The 20,461-nt window shown below is 38.2% G+C and overlaps 1 protein-coding gene across 1 annotated transcript; it reads left to right on the forward strand.

Moving 5' to 3' along the window:
- Positions 1 to 9,998: 9,998 nt before the first annotated feature.
- LOC145765109 (uncharacterized) lies at positions 9,999 to 16,214 on the forward strand. Its single transcript, XM_082576863.1, has 3 exons — positions 9,999 to 10,180; positions 12,255 to 12,395; positions 15,248 to 16,214. The coding sequence occupies exons 1-3, from the start codon at positions 10,128 to 10,130 to the stop codon at positions 15,354 to 15,356; spliced, it is 303 nt and encodes a 100-aa protein (XP_082432989.1). The 5' UTR covers positions 9,999 to 10,127; the 3' UTR covers positions 15,357 to 16,214.
- Positions 16,215 to 20,461: the final 4,247 nt, after the last annotated feature.

Here is a 20,461-nt window from a genome sequence, read left to right on the forward strand (position 1 = left end):
CTTTGTTGAAACGACCGGCTACAATTCTATAAAAAATTCTTAGGCCTACTACATTGAAGTAATGAAATTTTTTTTGTGATTTTGCTGATGACGTTTTACAATATCCGAGAAGTAAAAAATAATAATGATGAATGATTTTACAAAACCGTGGTTTGCAAGTGCTTCACAAAAAATTGTTGGGGGAAAATTTACTATTAGACGTAAAACGTTTGTAAAAGAAAATTGTCGATTTACGTATTTATAATGTTTATTGCGCTGTTATCGAATTATAAACTGCCTGTAGGCTATTGTCTACCTTTGCAGTTGCCGGCCAGCTTAGAGCAGCATGCAAACTAAGCGTTTATGGTATTTGCATCGTGTTATGATTCTCGAAAATTTCCCACAAGGTCTTTATTTTTATCGTGATATTTTCTGCCTCTTCTGTCCTAAACTTGAAGTTATTGTGCAGCACAATCCACATCGGTTTTTAGACTCAGTCTTCATTGAAAATCTTTTGTGTGGTGCATCATTTCAAGTAGTGTCTTCCCCTAAACTGTTACACAAATTGCCCAGAACCAGGTTGATTATTATGTATCTTACAGCAGTTGAGAGCCCGTTTATTGTATGTGTGGAATTATTACTGTAGATGTCTGACTAAATTCATGCCAAAGTCGAGCAAATTCTGCTTTCGGGATCCTTGCCGTTATTTACGGTATTTTTTGTTGATAAGTTTAGGCAGCATTTTTCCAAGATAAATGAAGACATCGGTATTGTTCGTCACTTAGATTTAGTTTTCTCAGCATTGTTTATTCATTCTTTGATCCACTAGTTTCTCCCACTTTTGGTATAATTGGATCGTTTATAAATGGCGGGTCTTCACAATAGCCGGCCTCTTATACATTGGCGCAACGTATTCAGATGTTGAATCAATGATGAAGAAAGCTGATTTGTTGTTTGTCTTATGTGACGCCTAACTTTATGCCTCGTCTACAGTACAAAATATTTTGTAATGTACGTTGTGTACATTGTACATTTTGTTTGTAGGCCTACATTACAAAATATTTTGTAATGTAGATGAGGCATTATCATCTTTATTTTGCGCTTTTTGGAACAAAACACAGTGCACTGTGAAACAAAAATACAGGACATAACAACAAGTAGGCGACATAAAGCATTGAAGGGACGCCATCGAGTTAGCTGATATGTGTAAATGGAGCCTATCTCATACTTTTGAGTGTATCTCACAATTACTGTTTGCAAAAACGCCATTTCTCCGGCTTCTCCCAAAAGCATTTGCAGTGATACATTTCCTCAATTGCAAGTTTTGTCAATGAGAGCATTTCCATAGAACGTTTATTTCGAAACCAGGTTTTCGTGTCTTTATCCAAGAGAAGATTTCTTATTGTAACGTTTTTTATTCGTCAATGAATATTATCTGCTTGAAACAACTGTTTTGAATAGTTTGTGGCCTCCATAGCCTACTATTTTGATCGTGGATTGCTATTCTTCTTTGTAGAGCTGATAACGCAAAAAACGTTTGCTATTATTGTTTCTAATTAACAGCTTTGCGATCACTGGCTTTTCTTTGTAGCATAAGAAATAACGCGCTTTGTATTATTGAGGTCAAACCAAACAAAAGAAAGCAAGAGGATGCTTCTCTCTGCTCGCGCATATCGATGCACGAAGCAATTATGAGCTTATGGCTTGTCATCGCAATGTAATCCATTTCACGCTTTGCTGGAAGTGAGCTAGAAATAGCAAAAATTCACCAAAATCTTGAATTTACAAGAAAACTACACAACTTTTAGCATCAAATTTAATATCATCAGATCCGCCTGGCAATTTTAGGAAAAGTCAAGAAAAACCAAGTGCATGGCGTTACTGTGCTTCAAATAATTAAAGGAAATATGAGGGGGGGGCCAAATCTGGCCTCCCTTTGAGGAGCAAAGTGTTAAGGTCATGTAAGCTACTGCACATTTTGCAATACGATATAAAAAATTCGGCATCCAGGCCGGATAGCGACTGTCAAAACAGCGACTGTCATAATGGCGACTTCATAATAGCGACGTAATGAAGTGAGCGACTGTCAAAACAGCGACTGTCATAATGGCGACTGCATTAAAACAGCGACTGTTATGATAGCGACTTAACACTTTAAACCGAACCAAACCCAGCTACTACAAGGCAGAGACCTGACTCAGCGAATGAAAAGATACGTGACAATGAACACACGAATCACTGTTGTACAGCAAAATCGAGACCAGTATGATCTGCGGCAGTTCCTTCGAGCCCTTGCTCACAATTTAGAAATAAACGTGGCTTGATTTTTATTGCAAGACTTTTGGTTGTTTTAAAGTCCCTTTTGGTTTCAATCTTTTTCTAGACCCTGAATTTTATTGCAAGGCTTGACGACTTTCTGTTGTTTGGCTTGACTAGCCTATTTCTTTTTAAATCATGTGACTTCTATGGATAGTCCAAATAAAATGTTGTTTTAAAGTCCCTTTTGGTTTCAATCTTTCACTACGCAGTGTTTGCCTATTTGTGCGTGCATACGTGTGTAGAGAGGTGTGGGGGATGGAAGGTATGTGTGGAGGGGGTGAAAGAGTGCGTGTGCGCGTAAGCCTTGGATTTAATAAAAGAAGTGAGGTCGCTGTTGTGGCAGTCGCTGTTTTTGATGAATCGCTGTCGTGTAGTCGCTCTATTGACAGTCGCTGTTTTAAATGAATCGCTGTCGTGTAGTCGCTCTATTGACAGTCGCTGTTTTAAATGAATCGCTGTCGTGTAGTCGCTCTATTGACAGTCGCTGTTCTGACAGTCGCTATTTGGAACCCGAGCCAAAAAATTCAGCTATTCGCTATTAGCCTACTATAATCTTTCATTTCTGCCTCAAAATAACGGTGATGAACTGTTTTATTTTGATCAACGACGCACGAGTACAAAATATTTGGCACGGCGAGAAGAACACAATTAACATAGCCAGGTCAGAGACTTTAAAGAACCGGCTTGCCACGCCCCGTGGAGGCGGGGAGCGGCGTGATTATGGGGTGGCGATGCACCCGGAAGGGAAGTCCACCAGCTTAGGTCGCGGGAGCCAGGCTGGGGAGTCTAGGTACCTGTGGAAGGAAAGTGTGGATCGAAAATTTTGTGCGACTCGTCCGCAAAATACCACGCCTCGCGGAGGCGGTGAGCGGCGTGATTATGGGTGGCGATGCACCCGTAAGGGAAATCCACCAGCTTACGTCGCGGGGGCCAGGCTGGGGAGTCTAGGTACCTGTGGAAGGAAATTCACGACACAAAATTCTGTATCACAGGAGGTTAGCCTACATCATTATAACATAGCATGATTGGTTCTTTGTATACCGGACACTTGTATCATTACTCGATAATGAGCTGATGGAAGAGCATTATCGCTACATCTTATCTGAAAAAAAAATTGGCCTTTCAGCAACAAGTGCCCTTTTTTCATAGTGTTAAACTGTTTTATTCGCATCAACAGCGCACGGGTACAAATAATTGACACGGCGAGAGAGCACAAACAAACATAGCCAGGTCGAAGACTGTAATTGAGTTGCTAACGTAGCCTAGTCATATCTACGCTTCGATCGCTAGGCCCCCCGACCCATCTGGGCGAACCTGCCTTAACGTCTGGCCAGTGCACATCCGTGCTCGTTGGTTCAACGTCAACACTTTTTCGGTAGGTAAAGCATACAATATATTCCCACTTACCATCTTTTTTTTTACACCAATTAATTGAGCCCTTGCTCCAGATTTTATATAATTTTCGTCTCCCACGAGTATTCAAATCGTCCTTGTAGCTAAGCTTCTCTTCCTCGTGGGAGACCCCAAAGTTTATCCGCTCTGCCTACGGGCAGACCGGGTATAGGAGTTAAACGTACCTGTGTTACGGTCACGTGATGAAGACGTGGGCGCTGCCTGGCTTTATAAAACTTCTGTCGCCCGGCCCGTCGTGAGCTGACCTTTTTGCGTTTGCAGAAAGCAAAGCCCGTCTCCCTGGCCCGTTCCGCCATTCTAACTTTTGCGGACGAGTCGCACAAAATTTTCGATCCACACTTTCCTTCCACAGGTACCTAGACTCCCCAGCCTGGCCCCCGCGACCTAAGCTGGTGGACTTCCCTTCCGGGTGCATCGCCACCCCATAATCACGCCGCTCCCCGCCTCCACGGGGCGTGGCAGGCCGGTTCTTTAAAGTCTCTGACCTGGCTATGTTTATTGTGTTCTTCTCGCCGTGTCAAATATTTTGTACTCGTGCGTCGTTGATCAAAATAAAACAGTTCATCATCAAAACGCACTTGGCACAGACAAGCATACGAATACACCTGCACGTTGTGCCAATTCAAAGAATGTAATTTGGAGTCGGAGTCGGAGCGGAGTCCGTATATGCACTGAAAATTTGTTTTGTCTTTGTAATGTGGTATATTTTTTTAGCTTGTGGTACGTAATATATAATATTTTGGAATTTTCTAAGTAGGCTACATGATAAAAACTGATATGCGACTAAACGGAATGGCTTGTACAGTAGATATTAAAGTAATAAAAATAATAATCACAAACCTTTATGTAAGGATTGTATCCAGTTCCGTGAAGGGGGTCAGGTGGGCCGCTCTTTGAGCTAACCATATCAGGAGGCCCACAGACTTTTTTAGATTTTGGCGTTTTAACGACTTAATTTGATTGTAAATATCGGTATGGCAATCGCGATAACCGGTCCTGTGTCTCTAGGGTAGAGGGGGGTAGGTGAGGCATTGAGCCAGGGATTTAGTATCTGCTTAGTCTATAACAACAAAGTTATTTGCTTTGACAATGTTATCCAAAACATATTAAATGCCGTACTTTACTTCGTTAAATTACTGAAACCTTTTTTAAAACGGGAGGCCAAGGCCAATGTCCCCCCCGGGTACACCACTTTCTACAAGTAAGCAAAACTTTCAGTGTTAAGCTCTCAAAGAAGCTTTCTAATTTCGAAAACCAAAATGCTCACAATCAATTAAACATAACTGAAAGGAAATTCGCACTTTTTGGACCAGAAAAGATTAGCCTACAAACATATATGCTAATCATTCTTGATTTGGTAAGCAGAGGAAAAAGAAGTAGTCGTCCAAAAATGAGATGGCTCGTAACAGTAATAAATGACAGTGAGATGGGTAAGGAAGAGCTGAAGGAGATTGTGAGACTCTATGTGAGAGATCGAGAGCCGTGCAGACAAATAAATGATGGAGCTGTAGCGCACCCAGCATGGGGCTAAGGGGGCTCAAGCCCCCCCCAAACCCGCCACTAAAAATGAAGTTTTTGTATGCTCCTCATTTATACATTTTGCTTAGAGGTTAGGTATGATTAAGACACAACAATACAACAGGGCTGAGCATTATAACAATATATTTTACATATTTAACTTACAAATAGTTTTAACAGTTGAACGTTTTCGGTTTAACTTAAGCCCTCATCAGGAATCTGAAAATATTTATAAAAATGCAATATATTCCAACTTTTTGAAGGTAAAATTACATTAGGAAAAGGCAACTACATAAATAACTACGAAAAAATTTGCTCCACAGGGAAGGTGATATCCAGTAAATGTTGAAGAGAATGGACTCGCCTCCAGCAAATAATTGTTTGTTTAAATTTGAGTTATAGCGTTTGATTAACAGTGCTTCCTAAATTTTGTGTCAAATTGGAATTTGTCTTTGCGTAGAATTTTAAATGAGTCGGCAGAGAATTTTCGATCAGAGCAAAAAGAACACTCCATGATATGGTTTTTAATGGCACTTTTCTTTAACTCCCTAAAGTTCAGATACTCCTGTACTCTTGTGGTCAAATGTCTGGTGGACATACGTACCGATGTACCGTACATCAATGCCGAATCACACGGACATGTTGGTTGGTTGGTTGGTTGGTTTTGAATCTTTATCCTCGGACTGACAAAGCCTTGATAGGTTATTCCTGGTACTTGTTCGCATACTTGTAGAGGCACTTGACGCAGGGCCGGTTACCGAGATTGGCAGAGTGAAGTTTTCCGATTGTTGAAGTCTTGTTGCCGAGAAATTATTCCATTCACTAGGTGCCGCTGAATGGAGAGCAGTCCTGAAATGCGTTGCTCAAACGCACACCCCGAGAGTCGAACCAGCGCCGTGTGATCTTGAGCCCGGCGCGTAACCACTGAGCTATCGGGGCGGTAATGTACAACATGGTACATGGTACATGGTACATGGTACAACATGGTACATGTAAAACTGTATATGATGTTTGAGCAAAGAAACGAAGGCATCTGGGACTTTAGTTGAAAATACGAACTAAATTTGAATGTTTTGTAAGTAGAAAAAACGTCCACATCAAATTTATTTTTTACAAAATTAGTGTTTTGTTTTAAATTGTTTTCGTGCTAGTTGTTGTTTTCGCACTTATTTGTGTTGGCAAACGGAAAGCTAATTCTATTTTGTCATACATGACGAAAACGTCGAGATCTATAGAAGATTGCAAGAGTGGACGCAGGGATGAGGAAGCTGATGGTGCTAGTAAACATTCAAATATCTCAGCCAGGAATTAGCAACGAAAAAACATAGAGACAGCTTTATTTTGGAAAAAATGCCGAAGAAAACATGATTTTATCCTTTTGCTATGCCACCGGACAGCACCATTTTACAGGAATATTCATACCCACATTTTTGTTGAAAATGCTCTCAGAATGCACCAAATTCAAAGTAATTTTTCAAAAATTTCTGCGGGAGGCCTTCCAGACCCCTCGCCACTGGATGTCTTAGGCGAACACGCCATAGGGCTTTGCCCGCCGGCCGTCAAACCCCCCCTTTCAAAATTACTGGCTACGCCACTAGCTGTGAGTGCCTTTAAATATTAATCAAAGGGATGGGCATTGGCCTATTGTCACTGTCCTTATTGTCGCAAACCACTCGTCCGACATTTCTGAATTAGCCCCCCCCAAACTTTTTTTCTGGGTGCGCTACTGTGATGGAGTGACTAAGCGTCGAAACCGACATAACGGACGAAGACGTGATGTTATGAGCAGGCCAAGAAATGTATTAAAACCAACCTACTTTTCAAATCGGTTTAGTGAAAATATTATCGTAGGCCACACTGACACTATTGTTCCCGACAATTTTCACCAAATCAAACGTCATATAAAAACCGTTATGGTCTACTTAACCTAGCTGGCATCTTACGTCATGGAAATTGCTAGAAAATGTCCAAATATTGCACCATCGGTCGTAAGACCTGATGAAATATTGCATCACTACCTTTGAACACCGGTTTGAATTGCGTGACAATGTCTTTCATTATTGCGTCACAGTTACTGTCTACGTGCATTTGAGATATCGCAAATTATTCTAGTCATTCGTAAAATTGTTTGTTGGAAGTCAGTCGCATATTTAACTGTTTGCTTAGTGCTTGCTAGCTGGACAAATTTTCCGTCTTTTATCCAAGTAATCTGTTCTGTGGTGACAGTTTTAGAGGCGTACGGTGTTGCGTTCCATTTTCGATAGCCGCGGGCTAATTTTACAGGAATACACTTTTTGAATAGACGTTTCGAGGAGTGTTTCTTTTTCGGTCATTACATGCAGACGAACGGATCCGGGAACTTTATGTTACAATTTTCCCACGAAGAGATTATGGTTTACCGCTGTGACCAACTATCTGGTTTGTATAGTGCTAAGGAGTAACGCATTCTGCGATGGATACAGCGCTATACATAAACAAGCATTTGCCTATTGTTCTCGTAGAACTGCTTGCTCTCTCTGCGCTGATAAAGGACCCAAAATTATTCTGACCCTAAGGCCCTACAAAAGGTTTCACAGCACCGGCTGTATGAATTACAAACATGCGTTTTGCATAGCGCTTTATAAAGCTTGTCATACAGTGTCAATACTGCAACGCAGACGTACGTCGTCGTAGGCTACAGCCGATAGCCTATACTCTAGCCGTGCCATACGTTTTAGTTAAAAAAAGATTTTATCGAGGTTCCGAAGATGGTCAGTTCGAAGCCCATTCAGTAGGCTACACAGCCTACGATCATGTTTTAAACTAAATAGGTTTATGCCCTAAGGCAGTGTTTGTCAGTTAGGTTCGAATTGAGGTTTCTCAGAAAGTGGTGCTAAATTCTAACTGGGGCGCTGAAATCAACTTATTGGCATTGCATATTGGTATATTGTATACTATGTATATTAAGTATGTATCTTATTTCTTGAACATCAATTTATGGCTGTGTTGAAAAGTGCCAAATGCTTGAGAATATAGGCCTAACCATAAGGCCTATTAAGGCCATTAGGCCTAACTAAATGTCCACTATGAATCAAATTCATTCATTAAAACAACCACTCCAGTCGAATAGCCTACCTAACATTAACATTAGATATTAGGCTAAGCAGACCTATTTATAAAGGTGCTAAAGTCAGAAAACGTGAAGAAATGCTATAGAGAACGCTTCAAGATGGTAAAAAGAACGACTTTCTTGCTTTGAATTTATTCAACTGTTTGTTCAATTAAAACTTTTCAATCATCAAGTAGCCTGTCAGTTGAGATCAGATAAAAAGTAAATTAACATAGTTTCAAAAAATTCACCAAAGGTAGCCTATCGACTTCTGAGATGGAAAAATATTTTTAGGAAAATCAAATAATTACAAAATGATAAAATGTAGTCGTTTCAAGACTTTAAATATAATTTTAGGTTCCTCATAAAATGGTTTTGTGCTTTATAGACTACTAGTAGGTGCTTATTTAAAAAGCGACAATAATTAAAAAGCGCCAACAACAACTCATCGAGCCGCTGTCTGACCCTGAAGGAGTGAGCGTGACGTCACATTACAAACAATAGTGACAACGAACTTCAAACAACTGACTCGGAACGCAATATTTTTGGTTAATGGACAAGGCAAGATACATTGTAAGCTACGTTTTTTTCATTGGTAATAATAAAAGCAACTTTGCTACTCTTGCCTAGCCTACTATAGCCTATCCACGCTTTTTTTGTATGCCCATGGGGTACTGGTATTGGTAGGTTACTTAGTGGGACAGTATGAAAAGAAAAGTTGCTTAGACCTACAGTAATTTTATGACAGTGAGGGTCCAAAATTTAAAACGAAGATTACTGCAAGTGCAAATAAAGTAAAGACTTCCAAAATGGCATGCTTGACCAAAATCCGTCGCAGTTTCACAAATAAGATTTTGGCATTGCACGAACCTGAGTCAGCAATCGACTGTAATAGCAATGTTTGGTCAAATCGTTTATGTGTTTATTGAACAAATACAGTACCTGGTCAAACAATACTGGACGTTGATAACACGAAAAGATCTTGTATCAATATAAGATGTCTTTACAGTGATTTTCTCTTTACCCTAAATATCAATTTTCCTTCCAAGGACGGCACTAGATTAGCCGAGGTCGCGGTGGGTGGGAGATACAGCTTGTCCTTCTTTTGTTCAAACGAAAATTGTATGAATTATGACCCAGAGAGTTGTTGCTTTGCTTGAACTGTCTTTGAAAAGATTTGTAGACCTAAACGTTTTCTATGTTCTGCTTCAGCTAAAGTTTAAAACAGTTTTGAGCACTTATTAAAAAATTGTGTTAGCGCAGTTAGGGCTTTCACGAGAAGTGAGCAACATAATTATTTCAAATTGATTTCGAAAACTGCAGTGAACACCATTATGTTTATCAAGAAATGAGGATTGAGTATGGCAACCTAGGTCGTAAACCATAGGTTAAAGGCGTCCTAAAAAGTAGGCTGTAGCTTGTCATGTTGGATTTGATAACGTAGCCACAATGCAAAACAAGAAAACATGTTATGCATTCTACACTATTTGGAGTTAAGGCAAAGTTTGTGAGTATCTCATGGTGGCATCAACAGTAGGCTAAGCTGGAATCTGGTGTCTACGAAGACCTTTTGCTTGACCCGGAGAGGCTGAATTCGAAGGCGAGTTCTGTTCCTTCGATTTTGTTTGAAAGTCTTAATTGTTTTTTTTAAACTGGATAACTTTTGTCTTGCAGTCTCTGGTGATAGGCTACGACTTGAAGCGTGTTAATAGGTGAATTGAATCAAGGAGGCTATTTGGTCCGCCTGCATTAGCGTACACTTCAGTTGAATTATCTGCTTTGCAACAATTATCAGTGATATATAATCACAATGGCAAGCGCGTACAGGGAGGGAGCATTTGCAAGTGAGGAGGGCTTTCAAAGGTAAGCTATATATGCTTTTAGTAATTGTGCTCCATGCAGTTTATTAATAATTTTAGCCTAAGTAGAAGAGAAGCAAAAGACTTTCTAGAATACAATACGATGCTATTGCACTCCGTTCTGCAGGTTTATAGGCTGGGCTTGGGTTGTAGCCTAATAAGTATCGGGGATTTCTTGATAAATATCTTAAACTCTGTAGAAGTTTCTTTCGACTCCACCACCTAGCCTACTTCATAAGCAAGACTGCAACTGTAACTCTGCCAACTTCACTCTTTACAAGACAGTATGAAAACTACCAGGAATCACCTATCAAGGTTTTGTCAGTCCGAGACTCAAGATTCAAAATCAAACTAACCAAACTCTCCTATTGTAAGACAGGCCTATCTTTCCAAAGGTCGACAAAACAAACATAGCCTCCTTATGAGTTGCAGATGGGAAACTGGCACTTTTGGGAGCCAATGTTTTAAACTTTATCATTATTTAAACGTTAAGTTACAAGTTTGAAATCAATAAATCATCATCAACATTGTTGTTTATATTAACATTTAAGTGATAATCTAACTAACTGTATAGGATGCTTTATTAAACCTTCCGATCACAAAATTGTGATTGCAATGTCAGAGTTGTTAGTCTACAGCCCTACACCAACGGCCGGCGCAAGGTTATTTTGCACCCTAAGCAAGCTTCAATTTTTGCGCCCTATCGCTCAACATTTTACTAGAATAAGCAAACAACAAAGGTACTTTTTTATGTTTTTGTAACTCAAATTGTTGTTGAGAATTACACTACCGTAGTAGCCTAAGTGGTAGCCTAGTTCAAAAGTAGATGATAGTCAAAACTTACACAATCCTGGTAGGCTACACTGATAGGCAATTGCTTCAGTCACAATCTCACTTCCCATGCTCACTTTTTATTGAACGCAAAAGTATAGTCAGGCTCAGGCTCGTTGTGTGTCGTAGCCACTAGCGTTGACATTGGTGGTCCTACGTGACATTAGTAGGCTACGTTTGGACCAGGGCTCGAGATATTTTAGGTGCCCAGAAACTTGTTGAAAGGTTCGAGATATTTTTTTATACAGTAAATGTCCACATTTCTGCACTTTAATGGCTGAGGTGCCTTTCTTATGAAATAAACACCTAAACTTTTCTTGGAAAACGTTTTTAGAGATATCTGACTTTTTTCAAAAAAAGTCCGGGATTACGCTCGGCCCGACCTGTTATCTCAGCGCCCCCAGCGTAGCCACTGTAATTCATCATCCAGACAGCAAACCCGATCATTTTTACATTGAGTCAATGTTTGCAGACGTTGAATCAATGTAAAAAAGAATTAATGTGCTGACCGGGCAAGACTATCCTGAATCATTGTATACTGTAATGTATAGCGCACAATCGTTTTGATAAGTTTCAGCTTTCAAAGGCTACGCTCAGCGCTTGCCTGCACTGATGCTGGAAGCGTCAGAGGAATTTGCAAAGCATTGAAACATTTTGTATATTCAGCGTTATTATTTTATTAGTAGGAATTTTTATAGCACTAAAAACGATAGCACATCTTCAGGTGTCATAGATTTTGGGACTTTCGTAGTCATTGCTGTTAGTTTACAGCTCAACGCATTTGCGCCAATGTGACTGCTTAATTTTACTAATGTTTTGTCTTGTGCAAGTTGCAACAATCTCAAAGCTCTAACAACGGTTTTGCAAATTCAAATCCGTATGTCAAGATGAGCCCATCAAAATTTTCAAAACCTCAGAGAGACTTCCTCATTTATTAAGCCATAAAGTATAGCCTACGCCTGCAGTTCGTACGACGAAATTTGAAACACAAAAAATGTCTTTGTTCAAAGAAAGATGACTTCAAAAAAGTTACAAAACTGTGACTAATGGATGCGCCGGCCTTGTCTACACCACTGATAACTTCTCTTAGCGAAATATTCCAAAATTTAGAGAGACTCTATTGTGGCCACATAACGTACAAAATAAGCTATATAAATTATAGGCTAATGATTTTGTGAAGATATTCTTCTTTCATATTGCGTCAATTTGTTTCTCGTGTCAATTTCAATCTCCTCACTTTTATTCAGGTTTTTAAACAGCATCGAAGCAAGAACTGTAATGTACGCAAGTGAAGATTATTCTCGTGACAAATTGGATGACCAGACTATCAGTAATGCGATGAAAGAATTTGACAGATATTGGAAATATATACCAGATGGATTTGAAAGGTAGGTTTAGTAGCGGAACTAAAAAAATCTTTGGTTGGCCACCAATGTTTAAACAGAGTAGGCCATGGCCACCTGGAGATGCGGCCTGATTTGTCACATTTTGCAGATTTTGATTACAGCTACTGCTAGTGCTTGACTGACATTTTTTGAGATGTTTTTACTTTTTGCGGTTTCCTAATGACATAAAACTTTTTTGTTGCCTTGGGGAAGCAGTAGCAAATGAGAAAAAGTAAGTTGAAAAACGCAAAATCAGACTGTTATTGAAAATTAACAGTCTGACTAAAATCTTCGAAATCGAATTTTCTTTGTTTTTCAACATGTGAAAATGTTAAAACCTATTGTGTCATCTGGGGAAAAGAATAAAGAAAGCGCAAAAATTTAATTTTTAGAACAATTTATTTAAACGTTCGCCCAAAGTTAGAAAAACTTGGAAATATCTGCAAAATGTGACAAATCAGGCCGTATCTTTAGGTGGCCATGAGTAGGCCTATATGTTAAGAGAAAATAGACAATGTAGGGTAGGCTAAACAAGCAGGTCCAAAAAACAGTTAGTTTTGCAGAGGTTTTCCCCCAGAAATTGTTGACATGTTGTGGTCACTTTCACGTGTAGGCTATTTTGTGCCTCAATAGACTATTATTTTTTCAAGAGGAAAATTTTGTATTTCATCTAATTAAATTGGTTTTCTGTAAAAACGGAATGAAAAGGCTTGATTCAAAATTGAAGTCGTTTCAAATACATTTTTACTGCCAAAAATGATTTAAATAAAGAATTTATTCGTTGATACCGTTTTGCACAATCTTGTAGGCTACATAGCCTAGGTTGTATTCTTTCAATAAAACTGAAAAATCCGTTTGAGGTATCCCCTCACAACCTTTTCCTATAGTAGGCCTACCCTACGCAAGGCACATTTTACCTCGTAGCCTACATCTAACAGCGCTGGAATTGGTTCAGTTCAGTTGTTGTTGTTCAGTTCAGTTCAGTTCAGTTGTTTTAAACGATTTTTTCATTTTGGTTAAACGATTTGACACTTTATTAGTTGAATGAGCGGTGTGTTTATAGGCTACTTTGGAATATTACACTATTTTCTTAGCTTAGGGTCTCAGTAACGTTGAAAAGGGACTCCAGGACTCCGGGGTTACTTTTGGACCCAAACCGGGAGTGATTTTAGAGACCTGGAACCTTTCCAGTGAGCCCGGCAACCAAGAAACCACGTGTAGGCCTACTGTTTCGAATTATACTGTCGGCGACCCTGGGTAGCCTATAGGCCTAGCCTGCTTAACAAACACTTCCATCTTTCACATTCACTACTGAAATACACGTGCCTAAAACCGTTGATTAGGTCAATGAAATGTAGTTGAACAAGCGAAGAGAGTGAAAAAGTTTCATATGCAGTAATGGAAAAAATTACAAAGTAGCCTATTTCTCGTTTTTTGGGGAGCACGTGACCAAGCAATCTACGCCTCCTGGATCTGCTACTGGTAGGGTAAAATGCAAAACAATATGAGGTTGTTTGCTTTACGGAAAAATGGTAGAAGTTAAGTTCTTTATAAACACATTTAATTTGAAACGTGACTAAGATTGATTTATTAAAATGAGTTTGTATTTCAATCAAATTTCGAAATAGTTTTTCTTGAAACATTGATATTAACCTTTCGCTACGGCTAACCAACCAAGTATTCGTTTGCTTAAGGCTTCAAAGAGTAGGCTATGTAATTTTGTAGGGCTTAGATTTAGAGCACAATCAGTGTGTTAAAGTGCTTAGCTGAATAGGCAAAAGTTATAGAAATAACACCACCAATTACAGTAAAACTAGAATAGTGTTTGCTGTATTGTTCAAATGAAGTGACTTCGATTTAATTATGAAAAGATTCCCATGACTTAGAAACCTGAATCATTGTTGAACATTAGGAAGGACACTTGAGTCTGAATAGGGTCTGAAGTGTCTTTTGATGGCCAGAGAAACCAAATACCGAGTTATTCAGAGTTTCCTTTTTCGTTTATTCAAAATTCGGGCTGTGTAGCCTAGTTGCCAATATTATAAATTTTCAAAATATTTTGTTTCACTTCGACGCAAAATTTCTTTGTTTTATACATTATATAGCCTAGCCTACCGGTACCGTAGTTTTGAAACAAGCTCCTCAGCGAATTTTTTTATTTAGTTTTGAAATCCAAGGAACTAGGCCTAAGCGTTCGAATTAATACAAAAACAATCAAAAATTTCTGAAATTTCAGATTTAAGACTTGTACCCAGTTCTGCGAAAACTGCTTTCCAATTTATTGAAGCTTGCGAATGTTCAAAGCAAAACTTTTGTGACAGTTTTCGAAATAGAATTGTGTTTTGCTTAAAAGTAGGCCTAAGCTTTCAATCAGGGATTTTGGTTTCTATGGAATGAAATATGTTGTTCCATTTTAAACAAGACTGTTCTTTTCCAACAGCTTTAATCAGCCTCAGTTATCAGAGCTACTACATTCATTGGAAAATAACAATGTAGGCTATCTCAAAATTATAACAATTATGTAAAGTTTGTAAACTGGTGAAATGTCGAAACATCATGATAAGATTGATTTGCCCAAATGACTGGACATTAATGCTAAATTCGCAACGTTTTTGGGGGAGCAACCGCCTCCCCATCTCCCACGGCTATGAGGTGGTGACTTCCCCTTTTGGTTAAGTTACGCCACTAGCCTACTTACGATAGATCAAAATGAAGAATATTTTTGTAGAGTTAGTGTAGCTAAACATCATTGCTTTTTATTACTTCCTGTTACTTGAAACTAAATCGCCTAAATGTTTGTACGCCTGCACTGCTTATATTGAAAAACAAGTCAATTTTTTTGTCTTGTTCTTTAGGTTGGATTGGACGTTGAAGATCCAAGTGAATCCATTCTGGCAGGAAGACTACAATCGCCGACAAACATACATGCTTGCAAACGCACCTAATCTATATCAACCTTATTAAATTATATCCGTTTCCGCCTATGTTTGTTTTTTTGACGTTGATTCTGTATGAAATATTGATAATAGGCTTACATTAATATTGTATTTTGTTTAGCAAAAGCTATAGTTCACTTTATTCAATAATGAAGCATTTTTGAACGTTAATTCAATGCATGAATATCAGCTTTTGCAATATTTCAACAATTGTAACTGCGCACAGTCAGGAATGGATTTCAAATTGCCCTATAGCAGTTAAACGATGCATTTTTTCCTACAACGATTTTTAACTGCGTCATTGGATTTTCGAAAATAATGGATGAACTGTAGCTTGGGTTTTTGTTTTGTGAATGCGTAAAAACAACTAAATTAAAAATGCTTAATTTTAAACAAAATGAATATGATTTTGGAAATAAACTACCCAGGCAGCAAAATGTAACTTTTGCTTGCTGGGAAGCCAAGTTAATTCCAATATATCATAATTAATCATACCGCATTTTTTTAAGTTACAAGCGTGTTCTTCGTAAAATGCGCTAAACAAGTGCATTTTGCAGACTATGAATTGGAGCCAAACGTTTTTCCGACTGTCACCAGTTGACAGACTTTTTCATGACATTACAACTCCATTGAGTCGTGTTGACTGTAGCGTTTGTGCTGTGTAAAAGCATGCATAACAAAATCTGTCCTTTTTTCATTGATTCAATGTGTGCAGACGTTAAATCAATGTAAAAAGAACGGAATGTACCAGCTGTGGCAAGGGTTTTTATTTTCTTGATGGTTTACTTCAGCAACATTGCCATAGCTGGCATAACACCACAGTAATAAATTATGCTGCGTTTTTGTGTTTATTGTTGCATAAAATAAAAAAAGAACAGTAGGTTGAGACATTGGACGCATTACATCTCTCACAGTATCTTAACAAAATCTATCAAGATCGTTGAATAGCGTCACTACTTCTACAATAAGCTAAAACAAAACACAACATTGATGAAATGACATCTACTGTTGCAACCAAAAAAACTTCTTTATTTGAAGAAACAATAATAGACTTTCAATAAACATAAGCTTTGCAGGTAGACCTATCATCGGTAGGTAAACTTCGAGTAACGTCGAAGCACAGCAGAAATGTGGTTGTTCAAACGAATGCTCTGGATTCTATACACAGAGCATGTTAGAAATAAACAACTTTTGAACACGGAGAATTACTGAACTTGAACAGCATAATTCAAAAATAACTTTAATTTTTCGACAGGTGTGCCCGTAACGTAGCAAATGCCATTTTTATCAAATTAATTGAAAAATAAATTAGGCAACCAAGCCCATTTTGGGAAACTTATTAACAACAACGGATTTACGGGCAAAATCTACGAGTTCAACATCTAGTTCACGAAATGGTACAGCGGCTATGATATAAAAACGTACGAAGCAACATATTATGATTGGTAACAAAGTATTCGATCATCTAATCATGGCACAACAAAGTTACTTTTTTTCTGAAAATTATTCAATATAGCATGAAACAAAACTGCGCCATTAAGAATTTGATTAGTTCTAGAAATTACCACAATTGCAAAAGTAAGGTCAGTGATTGTCATTCAGGTGTTTCTCACACCTAAATGTGTAAGCTACCACTTTGCTGAAGTGTAAAGCTGTGCAGTATCTGCAAGGCTTTTATTTCAGTGAAGCCTTTATGCACTGTTGCCAGGACTCATGTTTCAACTGCAATTTAGAAAAGTACATTTCGTTTTGTTCAAAGATAACAATGAATCGCCAATAATCTACAACGTGCAATTTGAATGTTAAGCTACTCAAAATGATTCCTTGAATATATCGATTGCAAGGAAGAGGATCTGATGATTTCAAACAAAAAATAAAGTAGGTGTGAACAATATACACAATTGCATTTTTGACGGTAAAAACAAATAAACGGATAAACAATTTAATGAACACCTATAATTAGGAAATGGAAATTACAAATTTTAAATAAAAAACAAAATCGCGTGTCTATGATTTGCAGGTGGTAGGCTACTGTTGGTGACTACAACAAAATTTAGACTTTACTTTTTTATTTTAAAATAAATTTTGGACTTTAAATTGAACTCTAAATTTTTATCCGGACTTAACCCTTTCAAGGCACTCGTAGCATATATGCAACATGACATCATGCATTAAATAATTTTGTCCCTTTCAACTTTTTTCGCGTTTAATACCACTACAGGACTTTGTTTCACGTGTGTAACAAATGGTAAGCCGCCATTTTGAAAATATTTCGAGTTGCAGAAATTTCAGTTTGGCAGCTGTAGTGCTTGCGATTTTGATGGCCAAGCAGTCAAATTTATTGGTAAAATTTAGATACATATAGAAGCATTCTATGCCAATAATTGAGGACGAGATCTTTTGGTAGTTTTGCTGGACATGAGTTAGTTATGTTGTTGCACATTTGCCCGCACAAGTTAATAAAATGTAACACGTGTTACGATGACGAAATGTAACTTGTAAGCAGGGCTTTGGAGCCGCAAGGAGCCGGAGCTCTTTGTGAAATTCAAGTGGAGCTGGAGCCAGTTGTTTGAAAAATATCTCCGGCTCCAATGTATTTCATAAGATGCTGCTACTATTGGCTGAATTTGCATAATTTAACAGCAACCTTTCACAAAATTAAGAAATTATTTGCGTAATCAGACGTCGAATTAACGAATAGGCCTATGTTTTGAAACGCAGTACCGCATGATATTTTGATGAAAGTACCTTAAATTTCATAAAGTTGTGCCATTTTTTAGCAACAGTTGACTGCAGGCAAATTTAAGCTTTAGAAATTAAATTGATATGTCGTCATTATTATAATAAAAAGCACTTTTCGGAGCCGGAGCAGATATATCAATAAGCTCCGGAGCAGGAGCTAATTTATGATAAAAGAGAGCTCCGGAGCCGGAGCAACTTAACATTTATTGGCCGAGTGGTTAGCGCGTTGGGCTCGCAGTCGAGAGCCTGCATGTTCGACTCCAGCCACCCGCACTTGCTGTTGTTTCTCTGGGCAAGAAACTTTACGATAATTGCCTCTACCCAGTGATCGATTTCGAGTAATGGGTAGTACAAAATTTAAGTCATAAGTAGAATAGACAACCGGAAACAGACATTGCAGTCGGCTGCAGCGTGGGTCAGGTGTACGTCGGAAGGCGTACACCGATGCATAGCGCTCAAGTCCGCTTTCCCGCAATGCAGGATAAAGATAATAAAACAAAACAAATTTATGCCTGCTCCAAAGCCATGCTTGTAACGCAAACTAGTAACAAGCATGTATAGCTTTATTGTGGTATGTAGGACATTGCCACAGGTCCAAGATAAGGAATTTAGCTGCTTTTATCCTGGTAGGCTGCTGGTTATTTGTTTTTATTATGGTGCTTTCTATTTTAGGACGTTTTTTTATGTAAAATAGGTATCAACATAAATTTAATTTTGAAAGTATTGTGAAACTAAAATATTTTTAAGTCAGCCTGTTACAAATAACAATGTCATCGAGAGATAAATACAGCAGGGCTGAAGCAGTACAGATGATATATTTGCCTGATGGTACCATTTCTGATGAAGAAAGCCTTCCGGATGATAGTAGGCTATACTTGATCCAGATTTTATGCCGGTGGTGAATCGAGACGAAGATGAAACTTATTTCTCAGATTCTAGTGCAGATGAAGAACAGATTGCAGGAATTACAGAAACTATTGAATCTGTTTTGAATATTGAAATTCACAATGCAACAGTGTCTCAAGAGGAAAGCTACGATGATACAACTGCAAACGTAGCTGAGACTGAATTGCAACCTGGACCAGCTACCAACGTTCTCAGGAAACAGTTTAATTGGCGGCAACGGAAACCTGCATCTGCTGAAACGGACTCCACCTTTGCTGGAACAGATTTTTCTCCTCCTCCAGATGAAATACCTAGTCTTAAGTGGTACTTTGACCAGTTTATGGATAAATCAGTTTTTGAATTAATGGCCGAAGAATCAAACTTATATGCAGCTCAAAAGAATGTGCCATTACTTAAATGCACCCCAGCAGAGATGGAGCAGTTTATTGGCATGCACATATGGATGACTGTATTAAAAATGCCTTCCTATCGGATGTACTGGCAAACATCTACTCGCTACGAACCAATTGCTGGAGTAATGGGAAAAAAGCGATTTGACCATCTGAGAACTTATGTGCACCTCAACAATAATGCTGAAATGAAGCAAAAAGACGAACCAGGATATGATCCTTTATTTAAGGTTCGCCCTGTGCTTGAAAAAGTGCGACAGCAGTGCTTAAAGATAGAACCACATGAAAAACATTCTGTGGATGAGCAAATGATCTCATACAAAGGAAGGATTAGAATGAAACAATACATGAAAAATAAGCCCTGCAAGTTTAGTTTCCCACGGTTTGGCACCGAGTTATCTTGACACGTCACATGTACTGTATATTGTAAGTCTGCCAAAACTTTGAGTTCCAAACAGAAACATCAATCCCTTTTGTGTAACGCTATAGTGCAATGTAACTGCGTAAAATATAAAGTAGAAATGACATTCTAATTAGTGGAAAAAATATTTAAGACTTAAGTTGTGGCAAACCTAAGTTTCATCTCAGTTAACCGACCGGTGCTACAGGGCACAACCAGCCCTAACTTATCTAGGATAAAATTGAAAAGGTAAACATGACAAACTTATCAGTGAAAAAGTAAAAAAAGATGAAAGAAAATACTACTCTGATGTTGTTAAAGAAACAATTTAATAGGATTTTAGTGTGCAAAAAATAAACTTAACTTCAAAGGAAAAATACATATGATCAACATAATTATAAGAACAATATGACTCTATCATAAAACGCAAAGGCAAAATATTAGAAAGGTGAAACAATTATATTAAAACATCTACCTAAAAAAAAAGATGCAGAAGAAATAATTTCACCACCTCTTGCCCGCCTGTTTACTGAATGCATAAAAACAAACTAAATTTCTTTCAACTGGCAAAATGCTATCATTATACTTCTACATAAAATGGAAATGAATTTTTTTTAAATACGAGCCATCTTTCCCCCTTGTTGACTAAGTTATCAACATGTTCCAAATGTAGAAATAGACCTGGATTTGCACGAG

The sequence above is a fragment of the Aplidium turbinatum genome, chromosome 2, assembly GCF_918807975.1.
Source record: "Aplidium turbinatum chromosome 2, kaAplTurb1.1, whole genome shotgun sequence".
Taxonomy (NCBI): domain Eukaryota; kingdom Metazoa; phylum Chordata; class Ascidiacea; order Aplousobranchia; family Polyclinidae; genus Aplidium; species Aplidium turbinatum.

Bases quoted from the DNA above. Each gene is read 5' to 3' on its own strand.
- LOC145765109 (XM_082576863.1), top strand. From the start codon at position 10,128: ATGGCAAGCGCGTACAGGGAGGGAGCATTTGCAAGTGAGGAGGGCTTT. The intron at 10,181-12,254 runs GTAAGCTATATA...ACTTTTATTCAG, and splicing joins AGTGAGGAGGGCTTTCAAAG to GTTTTTAAACAGCATCGAAG. The intron at 12,396-15,247 runs GTAGGTTTAGTA...CTTGTTCTTTAG, and splicing joins ATACCAGATGGATTTGAAAG to GTTGGATTGGACGTTGAAGA.